Source organism: Manis javanica, chromosome 11, assembly GCF_040802235.1.
Source record: "Manis javanica isolate MJ-LG chromosome 11, MJ_LKY, whole genome shotgun sequence".
NCBI classification, from domain to species: Eukaryota; Metazoa; Chordata; class Mammalia; order Pholidota; family Manidae; genus Manis; species Manis javanica.
In genome coordinates this window covers 32,203,878-32,224,808 of record NC_133166.1, presented here as the reverse complement: position 1 = coordinate 32,224,808, position 20,931 = coordinate 32,203,878, and the positions used below count along the sequence as shown (strand labels likewise).

The 20,931-nt window shown below is 49.4% G+C and overlaps 1 protein-coding gene across 4 annotated transcripts in view; it reads left to right on the top strand.

Moving 5' to 3' along the window:
• The window catches only part of GALNT18 (polypeptide N-acetylgalactosaminyltransferase 18), a 332,956-nt gene that overhangs the window by 167,503 nt on the left and 144,522 nt on the right, over positions 1–20,931 (top strand). For all 4 annotated transcript variants that reach the window (XM_073216198.1, XM_073216195.1, XM_073216196.1 and 1 more), the window contains one exon: positions 11,367–11,559. In XM_073216198.1, the coding sequence (XP_073072299.1) occupies positions 11,367–11,559 (193 nt within the window). The remainder of the gene's footprint in view (positions 1–11,366; positions 11,560–20,931) is intronic.

Sequence of the window (20,931 nt, the reverse complement as noted above, 5' to 3'; positions counted from 1 at the left end):
TGCTTTTTTATCCATTCTATTACTCTATGTCTTTTGATTGGTGCATTAAGTCCATTTACATTTAGGGTGACTATTGAAAGATATGTACTTATTGCCATTGCAGGCTTTAGATTCGTGGTTACCAAAGGTTCAAGGTTAGCTTCTTTAGTATCTTACTGCCTAACTTAGCTCGCTTATTGAGCTGTTATATACACTGTCTGGAGAGTCTTTTCTTCTCTCCCTTCTTATTCCTCCTCCTCCCTTCTTCATATGTTGTGTGTTTTGTTCTGTGCTCTTTTTAGGGGTGCTCCCATCTAGAGCAGTCCCTGTAGGATGCCCTGTAGAGGTGGTTTGTGGGAAGCAAATTCCCTCAGCTTTTGCTTGTCTGGGAATTGTTTGATCCCACCATCATATTTAAATGATAGTCGTGCTGGATACAGTATCCTTGGTTCAAGGCCCTTCTGTTTCATTGCATTAAGTATATCATGCCATTCTCTTCTGGCCTGTAGGGTTTCTGTTGAGAAGTCTGATGTTAGCCTGATTGGTTTTCCTTTATAGGTGACCTTTTTCTCTCTAGCTGCCTTTAAAACTCTTTCCTTGTCCTTGATCCTTGCCATTTTAATTATTATGTGTCTTGGTGTTGTCCTCCTTGGATCCTTTCTGTTGGGGGTTCTGTATAATTCCATGGTCTGTTCGATTATTTCCTCCCCCAGTTTGGGGAAGTTTTCAGCAATTATTTCTTCAAAGACCCTTTCTATCCCTTTTCCTCTTTCTTCCTCTTCTGGTATCCCTATAATACGAATGTTTTTCCTTTTGTATTGGTCACATATTTCTCTTAGTGTTGTTTCATTCCTGGAGATCCTTTTATCTCTCTCTACGTCAGCTTCTATACGTTCCTGTTCTCTGGCTTCTATTCCTTCAATGGCCTCTTGCATCTTATCCATTCTGCTTATAAATCCTTCCAGGGATTGTTTCACTTCTGTGATCTCTTTCCTGACATCTGTGATCTCCTTCCGGACTTCATCCCACTGCTCTTGCATTTTTCTCTGCATCTCATCCCACTGCTCTTGCATTTTTCTCTGCATCTCATCCCATTGCTCTTGCATTTTTTTCTGCATCTCTGTCAGCATGTTCATGATTTTTATTTTGAATTCTTTTTCAGGAGGACTAGTTAGGTCTGTCTCCTTCTCAGGTGTTGTCTCTGTGATCTTTGTCTGCCTGTAGTTTTGCCTTTTCATGGTGATAGAGATAGTTTGCAGAGCTGGTACAAGTGACCGCTGGAAGAGCTTCCCTTCTTGTTGGTTTGTAGCCTTTTCCTGGGAGAATAGCGACCTCTAGTGGCTTGTGCTGGGCAGCTGTGCGCAGACAGGGCTTCTGCTTCCTGCCCAGTTGCTTTGGGGTTTATCTCCACTGTTGCTGTGGGCTTGGCCTGGCTGGGGCTGTTCCTCCAAAATGGTGGAGCCCCGTTAGAGGGGGAGCAGCCAGGAGACTATTTATCTCCGTAAGGGGCCTCTGTGCTCCCTGCTGCCCAGGGGGTTAGAGTGCCCAGAGATCCCCAGATTCCCTGCTTCTGGTCTAAGTGACCTGTCCTGCCCCTTTAAGATTTCCAAAAAGCACTCTCCAAACCAAAACAACAACAGCAACAATGAGAGAGGGAACAGAAAGGAAAAAAAAAAGAAAAAACACGCGATTTTTTTTTTTTTTCCTCAGGTGCCGGTCCCAGGCACCCGCGCACTGGTCCTGCTGCCCTGTCTCCCTAGCACCAGGGTCCCTGTCCTTTCAAGGCTTCCAAAAAGCACCCACCCACCGGTCCCGCAGGGAAGGAACGCTCAATATTCTTTGTCCTCAGGCACTGGTCCCACGCACCCGCTCACCAGTCCTGCCGCCCTGCCTCCCTAGCACCGGGGTCCCTGTCCCTTCAAGGCTTCCAAAAAGCACTTGGCAAAAAGAGAGAAAAAAAAGGGGAAAAACGCGCGATTTCTTCCGTCCTCAGGTGCTGGTCTTAGGCACCCACCCACCGGTCCCACAGGGAAAAATGCGGGATATTCTTTGTCCTCAGGTGCCGGTCCCAGGCACCCGCTCACCAGTCCCGCCGCCCTGCCTCCCTAGCACCGGGGTCCCTGTCCCTTTTAGGCTTCCAAAAAGCACTCGCAGAAAAGAGAAAAAAAAAAGGGGAAAAACGCGCGATTTCCTCTGTCCTCAAGTGCCGGTCTCAGGCACCCGCCCACCGGTCCCGCAGGGAAAAACGGGGGATATTCTTTGTCCTCAGGCGCCGGTCCCAGCCACCCGCTCACCAGTCCCGCCACCGTGTCTCCCTAGCACTGGGGTCCCCGTCCCTTCAAGGCTTCCAAAAAGCGCTCGCCATAAAGAGAAAAAAAAAAAAAAAGGGGAAAAACGCGCGACCTCCTCCGTCCTCAGGCACCGGTCTCAGGCACCCGCCCCCAGGTCTCGCAGGGAGAAACGCGGGATATTCTTTGTCCTCCGGCGCTGTTCCCAGGCACCTCCTCACCGGTCCCGCCACCCTGCCTCCCCAGCAACGGGGGCCCGTCCCTCTAAGGCTTCCAAAAAGCGCTCGCCAAAAAAAAAAAACTGCTCCGGTTTCTCTCCACCCGCCGGGAGCCGGGGGGAGGGGCGCTCGGGTCCCGCCGGGCTGGGGCTTGTATCTTACCCCCTTCACAAGGCGCTGGGTTCTTGCAGGTGTGGATGTGGTCTGGATGTTGTCCTGTGTCCTGTGGTCTCTATTTTAGGAAGATTTTTCTTTGTTATATTTTCATAGCTCTATGTGTTTTTGGGAGGAGATTTCCACTGCTCTACTCACGCCGCCATCTTGGCTCCCGCCTTTAATCTCCCTTCTTCTGATTAGCTCCAAGCCCTTCCCTGTCAGAGTCCACATCTTTTGGCAGTTCTGAGCATTCCTGAAAGAGAAAGCCTAATTGTGGAGGCTGCTGGCAAAAGCCCTTTTAGCTCATGTTCTAATGCACCTCTAGAAGCAGAGGAGAGGGAGACATGCTACCCAACCGAATATTTTGCTTCCTTATTATTAGGGCTCTTAGTACATCAAATGGTATTTAAAAACCTGAAAATTTCCCTTCAGATCCCACCCAGAGGCATAGTGGCTTGCTTTGCAGGGTATGAAAATAGTATCATGATGATGTGCTAAGTCTTCCTTTTGCTCTGAAATAAAACCCAAATGCTGGGTCCATCATACAGAAGAGAAACAGGGCCCAGCGAGCATGGAGTTTGCTCATTGCTGGAGGTGAGGGCTGGCTGAGGTTTCCTGCTGCTCAGGCTGCCTGCTTCTCTCAGGCTCTCAGTGCCTCACTTTGACTAGGACCAGCAGAGGCTGGGCTTTGCACCTCAGTGCTGGGTGTTGGAGGAGGAGGGGGAGAAGACACACATGCCAGGCTGTGGAGGCGACCCAGCAGAGTTAAAGCTGAAGGCAGCCAGGGCTGGCCCACCATTTGGTGCGGAATCCCTCCCTGCATGGTGGTGTGAATCCAGCCTCACCCCAGTGCTTTTGTGACTGGGCTCTAATGCAGACTCAGCCTGGGCTTGTCAGGAGAGGCTCCTGCCCCCGTCTTTTTAGTGTGAGTCATGGGGACTTCTCACCAGCAGGAAGCCAGTGGGTAGTAGTTTACTGAAAGGCAATAGAAATGTATGTTTCTGGCTATTCAATTAGCTCTTTTCTTTTTAACCCCAAATAAATATCAACCCGCATCTCAAAAGTGGAAGAAAAGTTTTCCAAAAATAATTAAATTGTGCATTTGAAATGAGTGAATTTTATGGTATGTAAATTAAACCCCAATAAAGCTATTTAAAAAAAAGAAGTGGAAGAAAAGGAAATATCCTTTAAGAATTCTTATTCAGCAATGCTTCCTCCATTATTTAATGCTTAGCCTTCACCATTCAAGCAGCTGACTTCACAGTGACTCTCCATGGAGAGGACCAGGAGACAGGACTGTCTATAAACTATAGTCACAGGCCCCGTTGTCCAGGGCAGGCAGGTACCTGGAACATAGGCCTGCTTCTTCCACTTTCTCCCCGCCTCCTCCTCACTGGGTTCTAGGTCTCCTCACCAAACACCCAAAGCTTCAGCCTGAGGTGGCCTGAGGACAGAAACAAACTAGTAATGGCTGTAGGTCTGGCTGCGGGGCAGAAGTTAGGCCTCCCTCCAACCCACCCTCAAAACCTAGCTCTGCCCGAAAGAGGGACATAGAATAAACTGAGTAAAACCCCAAGAAGCAAGAAGGTTCTACCACTTTCCTGGGAAGATATCCCTGAAGGTGCCCAAATCAAGGGACCAGAAGCAGAGCTGCCACTTCTGGGCAGCAGGCTGAGGTCTTCAGCAACGTGAGCCAAGACCCAGGCATCTCTGTCTGCCCCCTTGGCCAGGCCTGACCAAGGGCTGCCTGACCCCAAGGTGGGAGCCACTTTGGCCTCCAGCCTCAGCTGGGCAATGACCTCTTCTATTGCTATTCTGGGATTCATCTGAAAATCGAAGGAGCTGAGTTCTTGCTTAGGAAGAGGTCTAGGCTACAGCCTCTCCTGCAGCTCCTTCAAGAAGCTGCCAGCACCTCAGAGTTTCCACAAAAATAAATGGCAGGAGCTGGCAAAATGGCTCAGCCTCAAAAGATAGGAATCTCTAGGGATGAGGTCCTGAAGAGGGCAGACAGTCAGAAGTGGGTGGGGCTGGGCAGCATTGCAATGTCTGTTTCACTCCAAACCCATTTCCTTTCCACTCTATTGTGCAGTCTCAGCACCCCCAAGCCCTCGGAGCCAGAGCAGCAGGGTGAGCCCTCTGTGGGTGGCTCACAAAGTAGGCACTCTCCTGCAGGTGTTTTTCCTGCCTTCAGCATCGGTGGCTTCAGGAACCTCAGAAGCCTTGGCAGAGTCTCCACATGTGCTCCTCGTCCTGGCTGGTGTGCCCTGCACGATGCTCACAACTGTGGCTATTGTTGCACTGATTGCTGTAAGCTTTGCAGGCTGTTTTCTGTCCCACTTCCCTCCTGTCTCCATGAATTAGCATGGAGGCTGTCAGGATGTGTGTATGTAATTCTCCACTAATTAGTGGGCTTCAGGTCAGCCACTGTGGACATCTCTGAGGCATCTCATTATGGCATTTCCCAGTCCCCCATGTGATCACTGGCAGAACTTTCTGGAAAACAGGTCATGAACAGTGAAAACTGGGCATTAACATGGGGAAACAAATGATCTGAGTGAAACGTCTCCAGAAACCTGTAATTCTTATTCACAGGGGCCTCCTAGGAAGGGCTCAAGCAAATGACAGTCAACATATATATAACTAGCAAAGCACAGGCACTAACCAGTTTGCATGAATGGCAGCCACAGCATGGAGGAGGGTCCTGGGGCTCCTGGCCAGGCATAGGCCTTTTAGTTGCTGGCTGGTGGAAGGATGTGGAACATTCCAAGGAAAGGGCCAGATCAACTGGAGTAACAAGGCCACCTAGAGAGGCTCTGGGTAGCAGCTGTTTACCAGTGCTGTGGAAGTATTTCAGTAGTTCAGTGGCTGCTGTGAACCAATGCCCAGCTGGGTAGTCTCCTGGGGCCTGGCCTGCATTTTCCCCAGTTGCAAGCCAGTGTCTCGGCCCAGGACGTGGAACTGTGTTCAGGAGGGTATGTGCCCTCAAGTCCTTTGATGTCTCTGAGCTGCAGTTTCCTCTTATCTGTGATGGGAATGATAGAAGCTACTCCACAGGGCCACTGTGATGGCCTGGTCTCACTGCCTGGTGGTGGATTGGGGCACAGTGTGCCAGGGGATCAGCTCCAGGGGCAAAGGTTTTAAGTAAACACCCAAGATTGGCTTGCAGTTTGCTCCTCATGGGACCTCAGATAGTGCCCCTTGCCCCTTTGGACAGGGCCTTTAGTGATGCTTAACACTGGGGCTTTGGCACACGTCACTGTGGGTTCATAAACCATTTCCCAATGACACGGCCAACCCCAGCCTTTCAGACTTGCAGTTTTCACTGTGCTTCTTCCTTCCCGATTCACTGGCCATCCCAGGTCTGCTGAGGCCCTGGAGGCTCTGGTTCTTGTTCTCCAGTAGAAATTCCACTCTGTGTAATCATCTTTCTAGAGCCTTGAGCCCCACACCACACTCTCTCCTGCTTTTACATCTTTGTGCCTGTTTGTGCTGCCCCTGGGAGTGAGTGAGAATCTCACTTATTCTTCATGTCTAACTTAAGGTCCCTGCCTTCCCTGCATGTCCCCCCACCCTCTTTACTAGCCTGATGGCATTTTATACCTGGATCTGAGCATTGATGGCATTTTCTGTATATCCACTTTTCCCCCTAGACTGAATGCTGCATGTGGATGGCACCAGGTCTGAGTAATCTTTACGTTTCCCATACCTAGCAATAGGCACGGTGCAGAATAAACTTGCTTGAATATTTGCCTATCCATAAAAGGAGTTACCTCCCTTTGGGAGCTGACAGTGACTCCCGAGGCCTAGTAATGAGGGAAGTTCAGCCATGGGGAGCTCCTCTGGATCTAGCTGGCATAGTAGCAGCTCCCAGGACCTGGCCTGGAAAGGAATTCTGGGAATGAGCAGGAATGGCTGTGCCCTGGGCCCCTCAGAGATGGGGCACCCACAGAGGGAAGATGGGTTTCTCTGAGAGATGTCAGGGATAAGAAATATGACAACCTCTTTTCTTATTAGTGTCAGGCTGTGCTATGCCCAGACCTATCAAATGTGCCTTTTCTCTTCAGAGGGTGGGGCACTTAATGTCCTCTCAGGGGAACCCTCCATCTGTTTATTGGCAAGGATTTCTGTAGCACACACCTTGGAGGCTGAACTGGGGGAAGGCTGGGCAGCCACAACGCTGGAGCTTTAGGGAAGGAAGGGACATGTGGCCTGCCTCTTGGGGAATCCATGGTTTGGGCTGGCCACCCCCTGAAGGCATCATAGGTCAGTTCTCTGGAGCCTCGGGGTCTAATCACCTCATTGCCCTTGCACCTGGGTTCCTGGGAGGAGGGATGCTGGATGGCTTCATGTGCTCCCTCCCATTCTGAGTCCTTCCAGGAGAGAGGAGAAAGGCCGAGAGGCTAGAAACAGCCCTCCCTCCCTGCCTCCTTCCTTATCTTCCCTCTCCTGTATTTTCAGGGCAATTCCTCTGTCCACAGCCCTGTTCTGGATGCTCAGGAGGGATGCCAGGTAATCCTTGGAGATGAGGTTTACCAAGGAGCCCTGGGAGAGGGGTGGGGGCTTTCTACCAGGATCCTGGGGTTTATACTCCAGAGCTACCATTTACCTTAGTCTAGCTTCTCTGTACCTCAGTTTCTTATCTGGAAAATGGAGTTGATAATACAGTCCATAGAACACGTGTGCATGATTGACAAGATGGCTGTTGGAAGACCTCATGGTTGTGAGCAAAGGAGAACCATTTTTGACGTTCTAGAGTGGCAGGCAAGAGGCCTCAGGGAAGTGGCTGGGGTGGGCCCGCTGGAAAAGGGCCAGACCCATGGACGTCTCTCACCCAGGGACACGGTGCCTCCAGGAGCAGACTTGGGTTGTGGCCCCCTGCGGGGGGTTCAGACTTTCTTGGGCACATCTGACCAGCTGAGGGCCTGACTCAAAAGAATTGTATTTGCAGGGGCCTGAGAGCTTCCCAGGGGAGAGCGCACTCATGGTGAGACCCAGCAGGACTCAGTGAACTCAGCCGGTTCAGAACAGAGCCAGAGTTTGGATGCTGTCATTACACCCATCCCTCACCCAGCCCTTGTGCTTGTCAGGGTCCTGGGGAGAACAGGCTGTGGGAACACTGAAAGCCCCTCTTGCCAGACAGCACACACAGGGCCCGTGGAGACCTTCCATCTGGGAGCTAGACAGAAGCAACATCTTCAGACCTGGGGGCCTCCAGCAGGGCCATTCATCCTCCCTATCTGAACTTAAGAGGTACTGGTGGAAAAGTGCCTGGTGGGGCTGTGGGGCTTCATGGGTCCTTAGCAGCTAACTATTATGTGACTGGCACTATGCTAAGTTCCATATGTGGGCCATCTTATTGAATGCATACAAATATTCTATGAAGAAGGTATGATTATTATCAGCTCCATTTTCCCAATGATGGACGAAGGGGCAGATAAGCTAAATGTTCAGTGGTAGATCTTTAATATAAACCCCGGGATTCTGACTCTAACAGCCAGTGCTGGTAACCAATCCTTTGGATGTCAAATGTAAGGCAGGGCAGGCACACTTCTTATTAAAGGGCCAGAAAGTATTTTCGACTTCGCAGGCTCTGCAAGGTGTCTGTTGCACCTACTCAACTCTGCCTTCATAGCTATAAAGCAGCACTGGGTAATACGTAAGCAAATAGATGAGACTGTTCCAGTAAAGTTTTATTTACGAAATTGGTAGCGAGCCAGATTTGGCCCTCAGACCACAGTCTGCCCTTGTGATGTGGAGGAAAGAACATGGGGTTTGGAGGAAGCCAGACCTTTCTTCAGTTCCCCTGACAAACTGGATCACTTTGGATTAGTCATTAACCTTTTCATCTTTGGTTTCTTCATGTCTAATAACTAACCACTATGGGGTGCTTATTAACTGATTTATTTTAAAATGATGTATTGAACCCCTCATAAGAACAGTAGACTGCTAGGTGGGAGCAGAATGCTGGGAGCGCAGTAGGGTCAGATGTCCGCCTGCCCTCCTGGGGTCTCCACCCGTGAGCCCGACAGAGACAACCTCGGGTAAAGACATCAGCCCACACAGTGCTTGGCTCTGGGTGGGAATTGGAGTCCATTCAGGACTCACTGCTTGCAAGTTCACTGTGGTCCGTAGCCATGCTGTGTAAAAATGCAGGAGCATGTAGTGGAACCCAGGACTGTAAAATGTTTGTAATACACTTTTCTGCAACACAGGCCTAATTGTGAATCATAATTTTTTCATTAACTGATCTAATTTCACTTGATCATATCCATTTAGGTATGTGAGAGCAGTAAAACTCCATTTCTGCTAAATATGATATGATTCAGTTGATTAACTGATTTAGATTTTTACTATCCCCTATTCCAAAGAATGAGTCATACATCTTTTAGAGATAACAAGGACCTTCAAGATCATGCAAGCCCTGGCTTCCCTTCAGATACGGCTAGTGGGGGACAACAGTGCACCCTGAGTCCTGGGATGGTGCTTTGAGCAACCACCACAGAACTAAAGACCCTTGGTTTGTCATAGAAGTACATGCATAGTTCGCACCTTACCCCTTAATATGCCCTAATCTGTTTACTATACCTGAGTTGCCTTCTGTGTCTCTATGGAAAATTGGTAACCATGATGATTTGCCATGTGTGTCTTTGGATTTGATGTGTAACCCAGCCCATTACCAGGTAGCGTAGTGGGTAGGACCACTGCCTTGGGAGACAGACTTCTCAAGATCAAATCTCAGCTACCACGGTTCCTTCTGAGCTAGCAGGGGAAGTTTCTTGTCCTCTCAACATCATTACCTGTAACATGGGGCCGATACCAGTTCCCACCTCACAGGGTAAGATGAGTTGATGGGGGAAAAATGTGTACAGCAGAGCCCAACTCACTGTGATCACCCAGCCGGTGTTAGCTATCCTGAGAACTACATCATTCTGCAGTTTGGGGTATGTCCCAAGGACATGGTTGGGAGAGGAGAGGTGCCTTGTGCACGTGCAGCAGCCCCTGGGAGTCCCAACTCCACTGACACATCTTTGGCATCTCCCTTACTAAGGTATCTGGCAAAAGCAAGCTCACTCTGCTTTCAGAAGCAGGGGTTCTCTCATTTGCAGGCAGCTATGAAAGTCATCTTCTCATGACAGCCTTGGTGCACCATGTGATGGGATGGGGGCTTCTTCCCTGGGAGTACCTCTTCTTTGCTAAGGAGGGTCCTGGGTATTGGAAGGCCTCCCCTCTCCCAGACTGGCTCTTAGAAGAGTTCTCCAAGTGGAATGATAGTTGGAGCTCTGGTCTGTAGCTCTGAGCTCCCCAACCCTGAAGACCCTGGAAATTAGCCCTGTTCCTGACTCTAGCCTGTACCTATAAGTTACCTAGCCCAGGTGTGCCATCCACACACTGGCTCTACACGGACAGCTGAGGGGACATTGGCGAGTGTCCCCTGCCTGCCTCTCCTGCCCCTAATCTGCTTCTCTTTCCTCCTGGTCTCTGTCACATTCCAGGCTCCTGGCTCCCTCTCTTACTTAATGTTTATGAGTGTGGAATGCGCCATCCAGTAGGCTTAGGCTTAGCATCTCTGTCCAGTTTCTCTGATTTCTGGTGTCTAATGATTTACTTGGCTGTCTGTCTTTGGAAAGGAATTTCAAAGTCCTGACCCATCAGCCTACATCCTGGCAGGACCTACCTGTTGCCCCTGTAAAAGAGATTTAAATGATCTGCTAGGCTTCCCTTGTTAGGAAGGGAATAAACCCTAGTTACCATTTATTGTGTACTTATTCTGAGAAATATGCTGGTCTGTATGCTTTATGTACATTATTTTATGTAATCCTCAGAGATTCCAGGGGTAGGCAGAGGGTCATTGTTACCCCTCATTAAAGGTGGGGAAATTGAGGCATAGAGAGATTAAATCTTTGCTTGTGGTCATGTAGCCAAGGAATGGTGTGGCAGGTATTTATTTGAATCCATGTCTGTGTGAATCTAAACCGTCTGCTCAAACAGGTAATAATGTCCCCTCCATTGTCTTGGAAAATTCCAGGAAAACCATGAGCTCTTCTTGAGCTGGTATGGGGCTGCCCCTACACAGTCTGCCAGGGGTCCAGTGGGCAGTGCCCAGAGCACATGGGGGCTAGGGATGGTTTGGCTGGCCCCTGTGCCATGATTCCTATTCTGGTGGGCAGTCTGGAAGCAGTAGGGGACAGTCTGGCTGGGGGTTCTCGTAGCCAGTGAATGTCACGTGGTGAGTCCAGGCAACCCAGGGCAGGACCAGACAGTGGAGAAGGAGATGGGCTGGCAAGAACCAGGCAGAGGAGCAGGCCCCCGTCTGGGGGACCTGGTGTGGGGTGGGCTCAGGACTGGCAGGGAGTAGGGGTGCATTCTGGGGAAAGAGAAGCCAAAGTCCAGTTTGAGGACTGGGGCTAGAATCCCTGGAAGGAAAGAAAAGAGTTCAGACTTGAAGCCATGGGGCATCAAGGTCACATACATCAGCTTCTTGACAGACCTTTTCAGGTTTATTTCTACATCCCCTGTGCCTAGTGGTTGTTGGTGGATGAATGGAGGTATGAATAGATAAATACATTTGAGGAAGCATGAAGATTCCCCTCTGCCCTCCCCTTGTCCCTAAAGATGAGGGTAATATTATTTTACCCAAGGGAATGGTGAGGGAGGGAAAGGGGTTGTCACGGCATATGCAGGGGTATACCTTGACCTGCTGTCTCCTTGTCCCTTCTTTCTCCAGAGGCTCCTGCCAAGCCTGAGGAGGCAGAGGCTGAGCCCTTCACAGACTCCTCTCTGTTTGCACACTGGGGCCAGGAGCTCAGCCCTGAAGGCCGGCGCATGGCCCTGAAGCAGTTCCAGTACTACGGCTACAACGCCTACCTCAGTGACCGCCTGCCCCTTGACCGGCCCCTGCCTGACCTCAGACCCAGTGGGTGAGCAGAGTCTGGGACTGGGCCCTTGTTGACCTGACCTGCCTGGGGGAAGATGGGATCACCACTGTGCTGAGGATGGAGTTGGGACTGGGCATCTGGACTTCTGGATCCCTTCCCCCTCCTGCCAGGGTCTGTGCCCTCCTCCTGCACTGGGCAACTCTGCCCCTGCCCCTCCCTCAGCCTCTGTTTCTCTGTCTGCTAAGCAGGAGGAAGGCTTTCTTCAATTAGAGATTTTGAAGATTAATAACCTAATTTACTCCTTAAGGGCACTAGAATCATCTGGCATTCCTGTTAATAAGTCATTTTAACCCAATTAGTTGCATTTTTATGAACAATTTTTTTTCTGTAAATTAGTATTTTAAAGTACATCCATCTTCCAGGGCTAACAAGTCATTACACCCGACAGAGAAGTCTGTCTTGACTTCTCTTTGTTACATAAGATGCTCCTTTAAGGTTCGGTTACAATTTTTATTCCTCCTAATTATTAAAAATGTGGGCACGTACCACAGCTGAGAAAAATCTCATTAACTTTTGTGAGCTCCCCCACACCTCATTTTCCCCTTTCTCCTTATTTTACCATTTTCTTAAAGCTGCAAACCATACCGAGTTTATATCTGGAGTTTCCAGGGAAGATCTTGCTGCTGGGTTTGGAAGCCATGTTCCTTTAGGGAGGAGAGTTCAGTTCAGTTTCATAGACATTTATTGAGCACCTGCTGTTTGCGCTTTAATTGGGTATGGTCTTTTCCTGGCCCAGGGAGAACCTGGTGGGGCTCTAGGGAGTAAAGAGCAGCTGAGGATCTACAAGGGGAGAGAAGAGTATATACTTATTTAAGGGTAGTTATTGAACCTCTATTATGTGCAGGTGCAGTCTAGGTATAGAAAGTAGTGAACAAAACAGACAGGAATCCTTGCCCTCACAAAGCTTGCATTCTAGGTACAGAAATAGATAATAAAAAAGGGTGTCAAATATATAGCCCCTTAGATGCTGGCAAATGCTGTGGAGAATTATAAAGTGAGAGAGGGAGATAGGGACTGCCTGGAACAGGAGGGGGGGTTGCATTTTTAACAAGGTGGTCAGAGGTGCCTTATTAAGAAGGTGATATTTGAACAAAGATTCAGTGGAGATGAGAGGAAGCAAGCCATGTGAATACCTAGGGGAAAACTTTCTAGGCAGAGGGACCAGCAGGTGCAAAGGTCCTAAGGTAGAAGTGTGGTTGGCGTGTTTGAGGAAGGGAGCCCCTGTGGCTAGAACAGAACAAGCAAGAAGGCAGTAGTTGGAGGTGAGGTCAGAGGGGCAATGAGAAGCTGATTAAGCAAGTCAGTGATTCTCAAACTTGGCTGTGCATTTGACTCAGCATGGCACTTTAAAATAATCCTGATGCCAGGGCCCCACCCAAGACCAATTAGAAAAGAGTTTCTGGAGGGTGCACTCAGTGTTCATATTATTTAACACTCAGGTGATTCCACTGTGTAGCTGAGGCTGAGAATTGAAGAAGGGCTTTGTCAACTGCTGCAAGGTGTGTGGTTTTTACTCCATGAGGTGGTGATCTATGAGAAGAGCTTGAGCAGATTATTAAAATGTTCTGATTGTCATTTTCAAAGGCCCCTCTAGTTGCTGTGTTGAGAATAAACTGAAGAGTCCTGGGTGGAAGCAGAGACCAGTTAGGAGGCTTTTGCATATGCAGGTGAGAGGTGGTAGCAGTGGGACAGGTGCTGAGATAAAGCTGGATTCTGGGAAGGTCCTGACGGTAACTTCAACTAAACCACAGGGTCTCAGCCCTCTGAGAGAGCTACAGAGACTATGATTGGGCTGGGGGAGAAGTAGATCTGATGTGAGCAGAACCTAAGGGCTCTGGAGAAAGGGTCCTTAGAGGAGTTGGGTCCCCACAACTCCTGCCATGACCTTGGCCAGTACAGGAGCTGCAGACTTTGTGACCAGAACTGGTACAAAACACAGGCCCAACTTGCTGCATGTTCATTCCAAATTAAAGGGGAAGTAAGAAGGATGCCAAGGGGAGGGTGGCTCTTAGCCTGTCACATGGCTATAACAATGAGTGCTGTTTACCCTGGTTTTTGATGTTGGGACCACACCAACCTGCAGTGAAGGTAGGAAAGGACCTGGCCATTCTTTCCATTCAGAGTCATGGAAACTGAGGAGCAGGAGTAAGTGTTATGCCTGAGGTCATACAGTTGGATAAGTAGCCATGAGATCAAACCCATGTGTCCAGTTGCCAAATCCTGGCCTATGTTGGTAGCCTACAGGTGGGTTTGCTCTGACTGCACAAGGCTTGCTGAGAGCCCACCAGTGCTGGGCCTCTTCACCCTTCACTGGGAGTGGTGCCCTGTCACTGTCCCTCCCTACTTCAGTGGGAGAGAAATAGGAAGTTGGAGGGTGGAGGGTACAGAGGCCTTGTAGGCTTTCTCAGAAGGACAGGGCTTCCTCCAAGCATGCTCTGAAGGAAGAGTATTTTCAGAGGAAGCTCTTTGAACCACATGCTTTAGGGATTTTTACGGAAGCTTCATCATGTAGGTGTGATTGATCATTAAGTCATTTCCAGGCCCTCTCCTCTCTCCAGAAGATGGGGAGTACAGCTGAAAGTTCCAAGCTTCTAATCATGGCTTGGTTTTTCTGGTAACCAGCTCTCAACACCTCATTAGACCAAAAGATGCTGCTGTTACCCAGGAAATCCGAAGGAACCTAGGAGCTCTGGGTCAGACGCTCCCTTCCTTCAGGAAATTACAAAGGTTTTAGGATGTCTGTGTCAGGAATGGGGGTCAAAGGCCAAATATTTAGCAGAAACCAGGACTGGAGACTGACCTACATATATTTCTTATTATTTCACAGTATTATTATTAGTCTTCATTTTACAGAGAGGAAACTGAGGCACAGAGATTTTATAATGTGCCCAAGATCATTGGAGGCAGAACTGAGGTTTGCATCCAAGCAGTCTGGCAGTAGAATCTGTGCTTGTAACCCCCACTGTGCTTTACTGCCTTGAGGGGTCAGTTAGTCTCACTCTAATGGGAATGGGGACCTGCTTTAACAGTATGTGCACTGAGCCCGTCCATTTGTCTGGACCAGGAAAGTGTTGAAAAGATTGTTTTCATGAACATCAAACCCATTATCAAGGTGGAGCGTGATGCCTTCGCTATAGGTACTGTTGGGCTTTGGAGCAAGGTGGGTGGAGGCAGGGTAGCACCTGGAGAGGAAGCCCAGGCTGAGGACAGGCTCCCCCAGAATCATGCCTGGTGGGTCTTGCTCCAGTCCTAGCCCCTGTGCCTCTTCTGCCTGTTACCTCCTCTTTGCCCTTGGGGATTTCTGCCTCTTGAGGCATCCTTAGATTCCACACTTCGGTCTTTGTATTCTTGGCTTTGCTCTTCCAAGTTCTAACCCTGACGTTATGCTTGGCTTCACTCCTGGACTAGAAAGTTGGTGTTCTAAATCCTGCCCACCCTCCCTTCCATCACCTCTGCCCTCTCCTTTATTTTGTCTCCTTTCTTGGTGCTGAAAGATGTGATGTGACCCACCTTGTCATCTGGCTAAGAGAGGACCATAATGTACTCAGAGCCTTGCACACAGGATAAGACATAACCAGAAGGAAAAATGTTTATCCAGCTGGTTGCCAGGCTTCATTAATTTATTCATGCAACAAGCATTTCTTGAGCACCAAGTATGTGGCAGTTACCCAGGAAAGCATCAGCAGAGAATCCTTAAGGGGCTTATACTGCAGTGGGGCTCCAGAGTGGAAGATGAGTGTGGGGAGGGGAGCAAGGCTGGTGACCAGCAAACTTGCTGATATCTCCTGGGCTCCTGGGGGTGGAGTTCTCCTTGCGGCATCTAGTAAGTCAGGGCTGCTCTTGGTCAGCCACAGGAGCCCTGTCCTTCTGTGGCCTCTCGGGCAGGGAACAAGACCTAGGGAGTGGTGTCTGCAAGGAGCCTCACTTTACTAATTTTGACAGCCCTCCACTGGGAAAGGAAGGACACAGGAACCAGAAGTACATTAGCCTCATCTGGGTTCTTTGGGCTGTGCAGAGAAGGCAAATTCCTCTGGGCGCCAGGACACTTAGCTTTGGTGAAATCTAAATGTTATTCATCCTCCCTGCGTTGTTATAATGAGCAGAGCAGGCCCCTTGGCCAGCCAGGTGGGAAGGCCCAAACAGAGCCCTGGTGGTCTCCTCTGCTCACCTCCTGGACCCCACCCCACGAGGGGCCTTTGCCGGGTCTGGGGTTTGCCTTCTTGCTTCCAGGGTTGGAAGGGGAGAAAAGCTGCATTCAGCCTGGCTGGACTTTGCTCCATTCCTCCCATCCCCAGATATAAGCTCCAAATGTTTCTGTGCTTCCTCTGTGTGCTTCCTCCTGCCTCCCAGAATCCACCCTCCTCTTGATCAATAGGCTGCAAAGTAACCCACCAGGGGCAAAAAGCAAAAGGAAAAAATAGGTCTTATTGGGGTGTGGACTACATGGGTCAAAACTCATCCAGCTATACCCTTAAGATCTGCGCATGGTAGTCTGTGTTAAGTAAGCATCAATTTTTTGAAAAATGAGGGTGTGAGAAGTCATTTGCCTGCAGGGTGAGAGGGGGGATGGAGAGGTGGGTACTGAGAAGATGGGTGTAACTGTGGGGAAGGAGGAGGAGGAGGACTGCCGTGCACTTGCTAGCTCAGGACAAGAAGGTCATGACAGCAGGTCAGGCAGGAGGACACGCGTGCCCACTGATCCCGCAGCAGCAGTGTGTGAACTCCTTGTCTGCGGGCAGTGGTGGTTACTTCCAAACAGGGGCCGGGGGATAGCTTTAGAGATGAGACCTAACCTAGTGGGCATTTGCGTATGGGTAGGAGAAGGCGGACTGCAGGTCTCAAGCTTCTAGGCTTCCGCTTAGTCACAGCAGTTCTGCAGCCTCCCTCCAGGGTGGCTCCAGGCAGAGCCTCTGGCAGGTGCTGCTTCCTGCCTCTTGCTCACAGGGCCTCAGTAATGCATTGACACCACTTTTCCCTCCAGCATCCCCTGAGGTCCATGTCTCTGACTCCCATGGGTTAGGGGGGACTGGCTGTCACATTGAATGGTGGGCTACAGCTGGGGCTGAGGCATGAAGGGTTGGTAAAGGGGATTAGACTATTTTCTGCAGTTCCAAGTGGGAACAACTGGGACAGATCCACACACATACCTCCAAAGGAGCCCTGGGTCCTGGGGTGGAGAGATGCTATGAATATCCAAGTAGAAAGAAGCAGGACAGGATTATATACAGAGAGAGAATGCAGCCTGGAGCCAGGATCTTAGTGCCCCTGGGAGTAGGTTGGGTCCATCCAAGGTGGCTGTGGCTGTTTGTTGCCACCAGCACAGGTGAGGCCTTGGGTTTGGGTGTGTGGACTGGAGGGCAGTAGGGCCTTCATGGTGCAGACTCTAGACACACATCTGAGATCTCTAAACTTTGGGGCCAATAGGGTGTGTTTGGTAGGCAGAATAATGGCCTACCAAGGATGTCCATTACCTAATCCCTGGACACTGTAAATGTGGTATGGTACATGGCAAAGGAAAATTAAGGTTGCAGATGGAATTAAGGTTGCTAATCAGATGAATTTAAAATAAGGAGATTATCTGGATGGGCCCAGTGTAATCACAAGGGCACTTTAGAGTGGGGGAGAGAGAGAGGCAGAAGGACCCAAGCCAGAGACATGGCAACATGAGAAGGACTCGGCCAGCCATTGCTGGCTTCGAAGATGAAAAAGAGCTGTAAGCCAAGTAATGTGGGCAGGTTTCAGATACTGGGAAAGGCAAGGAAACAGACCATCACCTTAACCTCCAGAAAGCACGCAACCCTGCCAACACCTTATTTCAGTCCAGTGAAACCTGAGTCAGACTTCTGACCTCTAGACTGGTAAGGCAATAAATTTGTGTTGTTTCAGCCACCAAGTTACAGCAGCAATCTTAGCATTAGCAAACTAATTCAGTGTGCAACCTGCTGCACAGGGTCCCAAGAAGGCTAGAAAGGCTCTGTGCTTGGTTTAATGCTCTGTTAAAATTTATAATAATTTGCATGAAGAGTCACTGGGATTGTTTCTCTCAATGGAAGCAATGCAACAGAAGACAATTGAGACTGCAGGTGCCCAGTGGTGTTTTGCCATATTTGTCCACATCTTCCTGCTAGACGTAAGTATATCCTCTCTATCCTTCACCAGTGTTGGCAGCCTGGAGGGCCGTCCCTTTTGCCCTACACACCAGGCCTCTGCATTGTCCTAACACCAGAATCTCACCAGCAGCATCTGGGTGGGCCTGGGCCAGAAAGTGCAGGCCCTGGTTTAGCAGTGATTATGAAGACAGGCTTTGGAGACAAAGGAGCCCAGCTTTCTGCCCTAGAAAATAAGTTACTCATTAGCTCTATTTCCCTCATCTATAAAATGGGGATAAAATGTTTATCTTACAGGATTGTTAAAAGGAATAAAATGGGGGAAAAAACGAGGAAAACTATCCATACATCTCATAGCATGATCCAATATGGAAGTGTCTGGCTGCTGCCCTGGGTGGTACTTGGTGGCCGGGAGCCTGGGTTGACCTGACTTAGTGTGACATTGCTTCTTGCCTTTCACAGGGAATCGTGGCACTGAAGCTCGTGGTGTACAAACTTGCCCCATAAGCAGCTCAGAGCAGTGTCAGAGAGGTCTGCCGAGGGGCTCCTGTGTGGCCACCCCGTCCCCGCATCACCTCCTGCGTGCAGAGATCAATAAAGGAGAGTGTATCACGGCCATCAATTCCAGCTTATTAGACAGCCATAGTACTCTGCTCTCAGAAACACCTTGTTTTTATCTCTAGTGGAAAATGGCTTGACTTTGAACAAGAATAAAAGTAAAAGAGGGAATTTTTATGGCTTAGTTTTACAGGAATAATATGCCTCTTTTCAGAATGAGAAAGGGGCCAGTCTCATACAGGCAGGCTTCCTCAGGAAGCACAAATAGGGAAGGGCCAGCTACACCTGTATGGCTGCTCCAACCCTAGCCTCTGGTCCTTCTCTGGAGAGTGAAGCAGAGAAGGCAGGGTCAGAGGCAGACCCCCCAGAGCAGGAGGGGAGGGCTGGCTCAGTGAGCAGAGGGTGCTGGGCAGTCCCTGGAGGTTACACCAGCTCAGGGGGTGTAAAGCCCTCAGGTGAGGAGGCCCATGCTGGCTGATGGGCAAAGTGTGTGGCCAGGCTCTCAAGCAGACATGCTGGGCTTGAGTCTGGAACAATTGTCTTCCAGAGCAGCTCTTGGATGTGTACTACTTTTGAAGGCCTTGGGCTGCGTGGCAGGCAGCTTCTGGCCTGAGTTCAGTGTCCAGCAGTGATGTCAGTGAGTGTGACCATCTGGAATGTGTGCATCTTGCCCGATATCCTTTTTGCCTCCTCCCTCCAGCAATGCAGGTTGTGCTTCAGTGTTGAGATGGAGATATGAACCATGATGCAGTGTGTCGGCGTGTGTGTTTTGAGGACTTTGGAAGACTTTCAGCTTATTTGATGGATGCTGACTAATGCCTGCTATTTGCCAGGCTCTGTGCTGGGCAGTGGGCATGAAGCCGTAAGCAACATCTGTCCCCACCTTGACGAAGCTGCGGTCTAGGGTGACCAACTGTGCCTCTTTGCTTGGGATTTTTGGTGGTGAAAGTGGGAGAGTCCTGGGCAAACCACCAGGACGTTTGATCACCTGTTTAATCCCAATGGCAGTAAGGGATGTTCCTTGTGGTATTTTGGGAGGCAAGTTTGCAAACTATTTGTTTAATGAAGTGTCTTCTGTTTACCACATATGAGACAGAAGTTCCCAAATTTTCTAGAGCAAAGACATCTAACCCATCATTTCTCCTGCCCTCTGCCTGCACCCCCCACTCCAACCCCCCCATTTTATGAAAAGACTTAGAAAGAGGTAAAATGGTTTGCATGGGTGGTCACGCAGCAAGTCAGGGCAGAGCTCAGACTGGCACCACGGTGGCTTCATCCCCATTCTTTTCCTAAAAATTACCCCACCTGGTCTTTCTTTTCCTGCCCACCCTCTGCTCACTCAGGCCAACATTTAGGTTAGGTGTGGAAAACCTGAAGGGTGAGGGAGGGCACCCTGTGGAGAGAGGCCATCGCAGGGGTGTGGCTAGTGCTTCAGGGCCTTGAGCAGCTCCCAGGAGAGAAGGCAAGGCAGGAAGGATGTAAGGAGGTCAGGATGTTTGGCTGGGAGGGATCGCTTAATTATGGTGCAAAGAAACTGAGAACTGCTGGAGACTGATGGTGAGGAACTGGGGCCCTAAATTCAGGGAGGGAGGATGGAAAAGGACACGCCACTGGGGAGAGGACCTGCCTTTCCTTCGAAAGAGGGAGGAGGGAACATTCTGAGCTCTGTGGCATGCATGAAAATGTCAGCCTTATATAAAATTAATAAACCTGTTAGCTTTGTTTAATTCATTCCAAAAACCTACTATGTGCCAGACCCTCGTTTAAGGTTAGGAGAAAGCATAGTAGTAAAATAAAGTCCCCATTCTCAGAGCTTCATTATAGTAGAGGGAGACAGATAACAAACACATACAAATATGATCTTTTGTTATATTGAAGAGGGTTAGCATATGAAAACCTTATGTTCAAAAGTGTTTTTCGTATGAAAATAGTGGTCCAGCAGAATTTAGCTGTAAAAGGACTACAACATTTGCATTCTGCTTGGAAAAAGGCCAGCAGGAAACGGCCCCCAGGCCATTAGGATGGGCATGGCCGTTACTGGGAGGAATTAAACGTGGTCTGCTTGAAGGCTGAGGAGTGGTTATATTCAAAATTAAGAAGAGAGGAGAGGAGAGGAAGGCTATTAACCCCTAACTCTGGAAAACACCTACGAAGCGCCTGGAACTCTGGTCAGTGTGGCGCTGAGCACTCCGAGGCGATCACCGGAGACGGGCTAACAGGTGAGGGTCCCAGTGGTGGAGGTAGTGGGAAGAGCAGTGAACGTGCACTGTTATATTGACCTTATTGGGAGCCGTTCATTATATTTTTATAAAAGAAAAAATAAAGTTCATGTTCTAGCAGCTTGACCATATACAGTATTATTTTAAAACTGCAATTAGCAGGTAGGTTGTGTGTTAATATTTCTGTCAGTTTTCATGCTTCAGGAAAGGCTAGCTGCTGGTCTTGGTAGCTGTAAATAAGCACTAGGCAGAGGAATATTTGTTAGCCACAGACCTTTTAAATGCTGTTATAAAAATCATATGCACAATAACAAAAATTTTTTGGGAAGGGTCTGATGAACATAAGGGTCATTCTGTCCTTCTCCTTCATTAAAGTCCCTCCCTCTGCCTCCCCACCCTCTTCATCCCTTCACTGCAGTTAAATGAGCCGGTTCCCTCCACAGCCTCTTTTCCAGGCACAGCATAGTTGC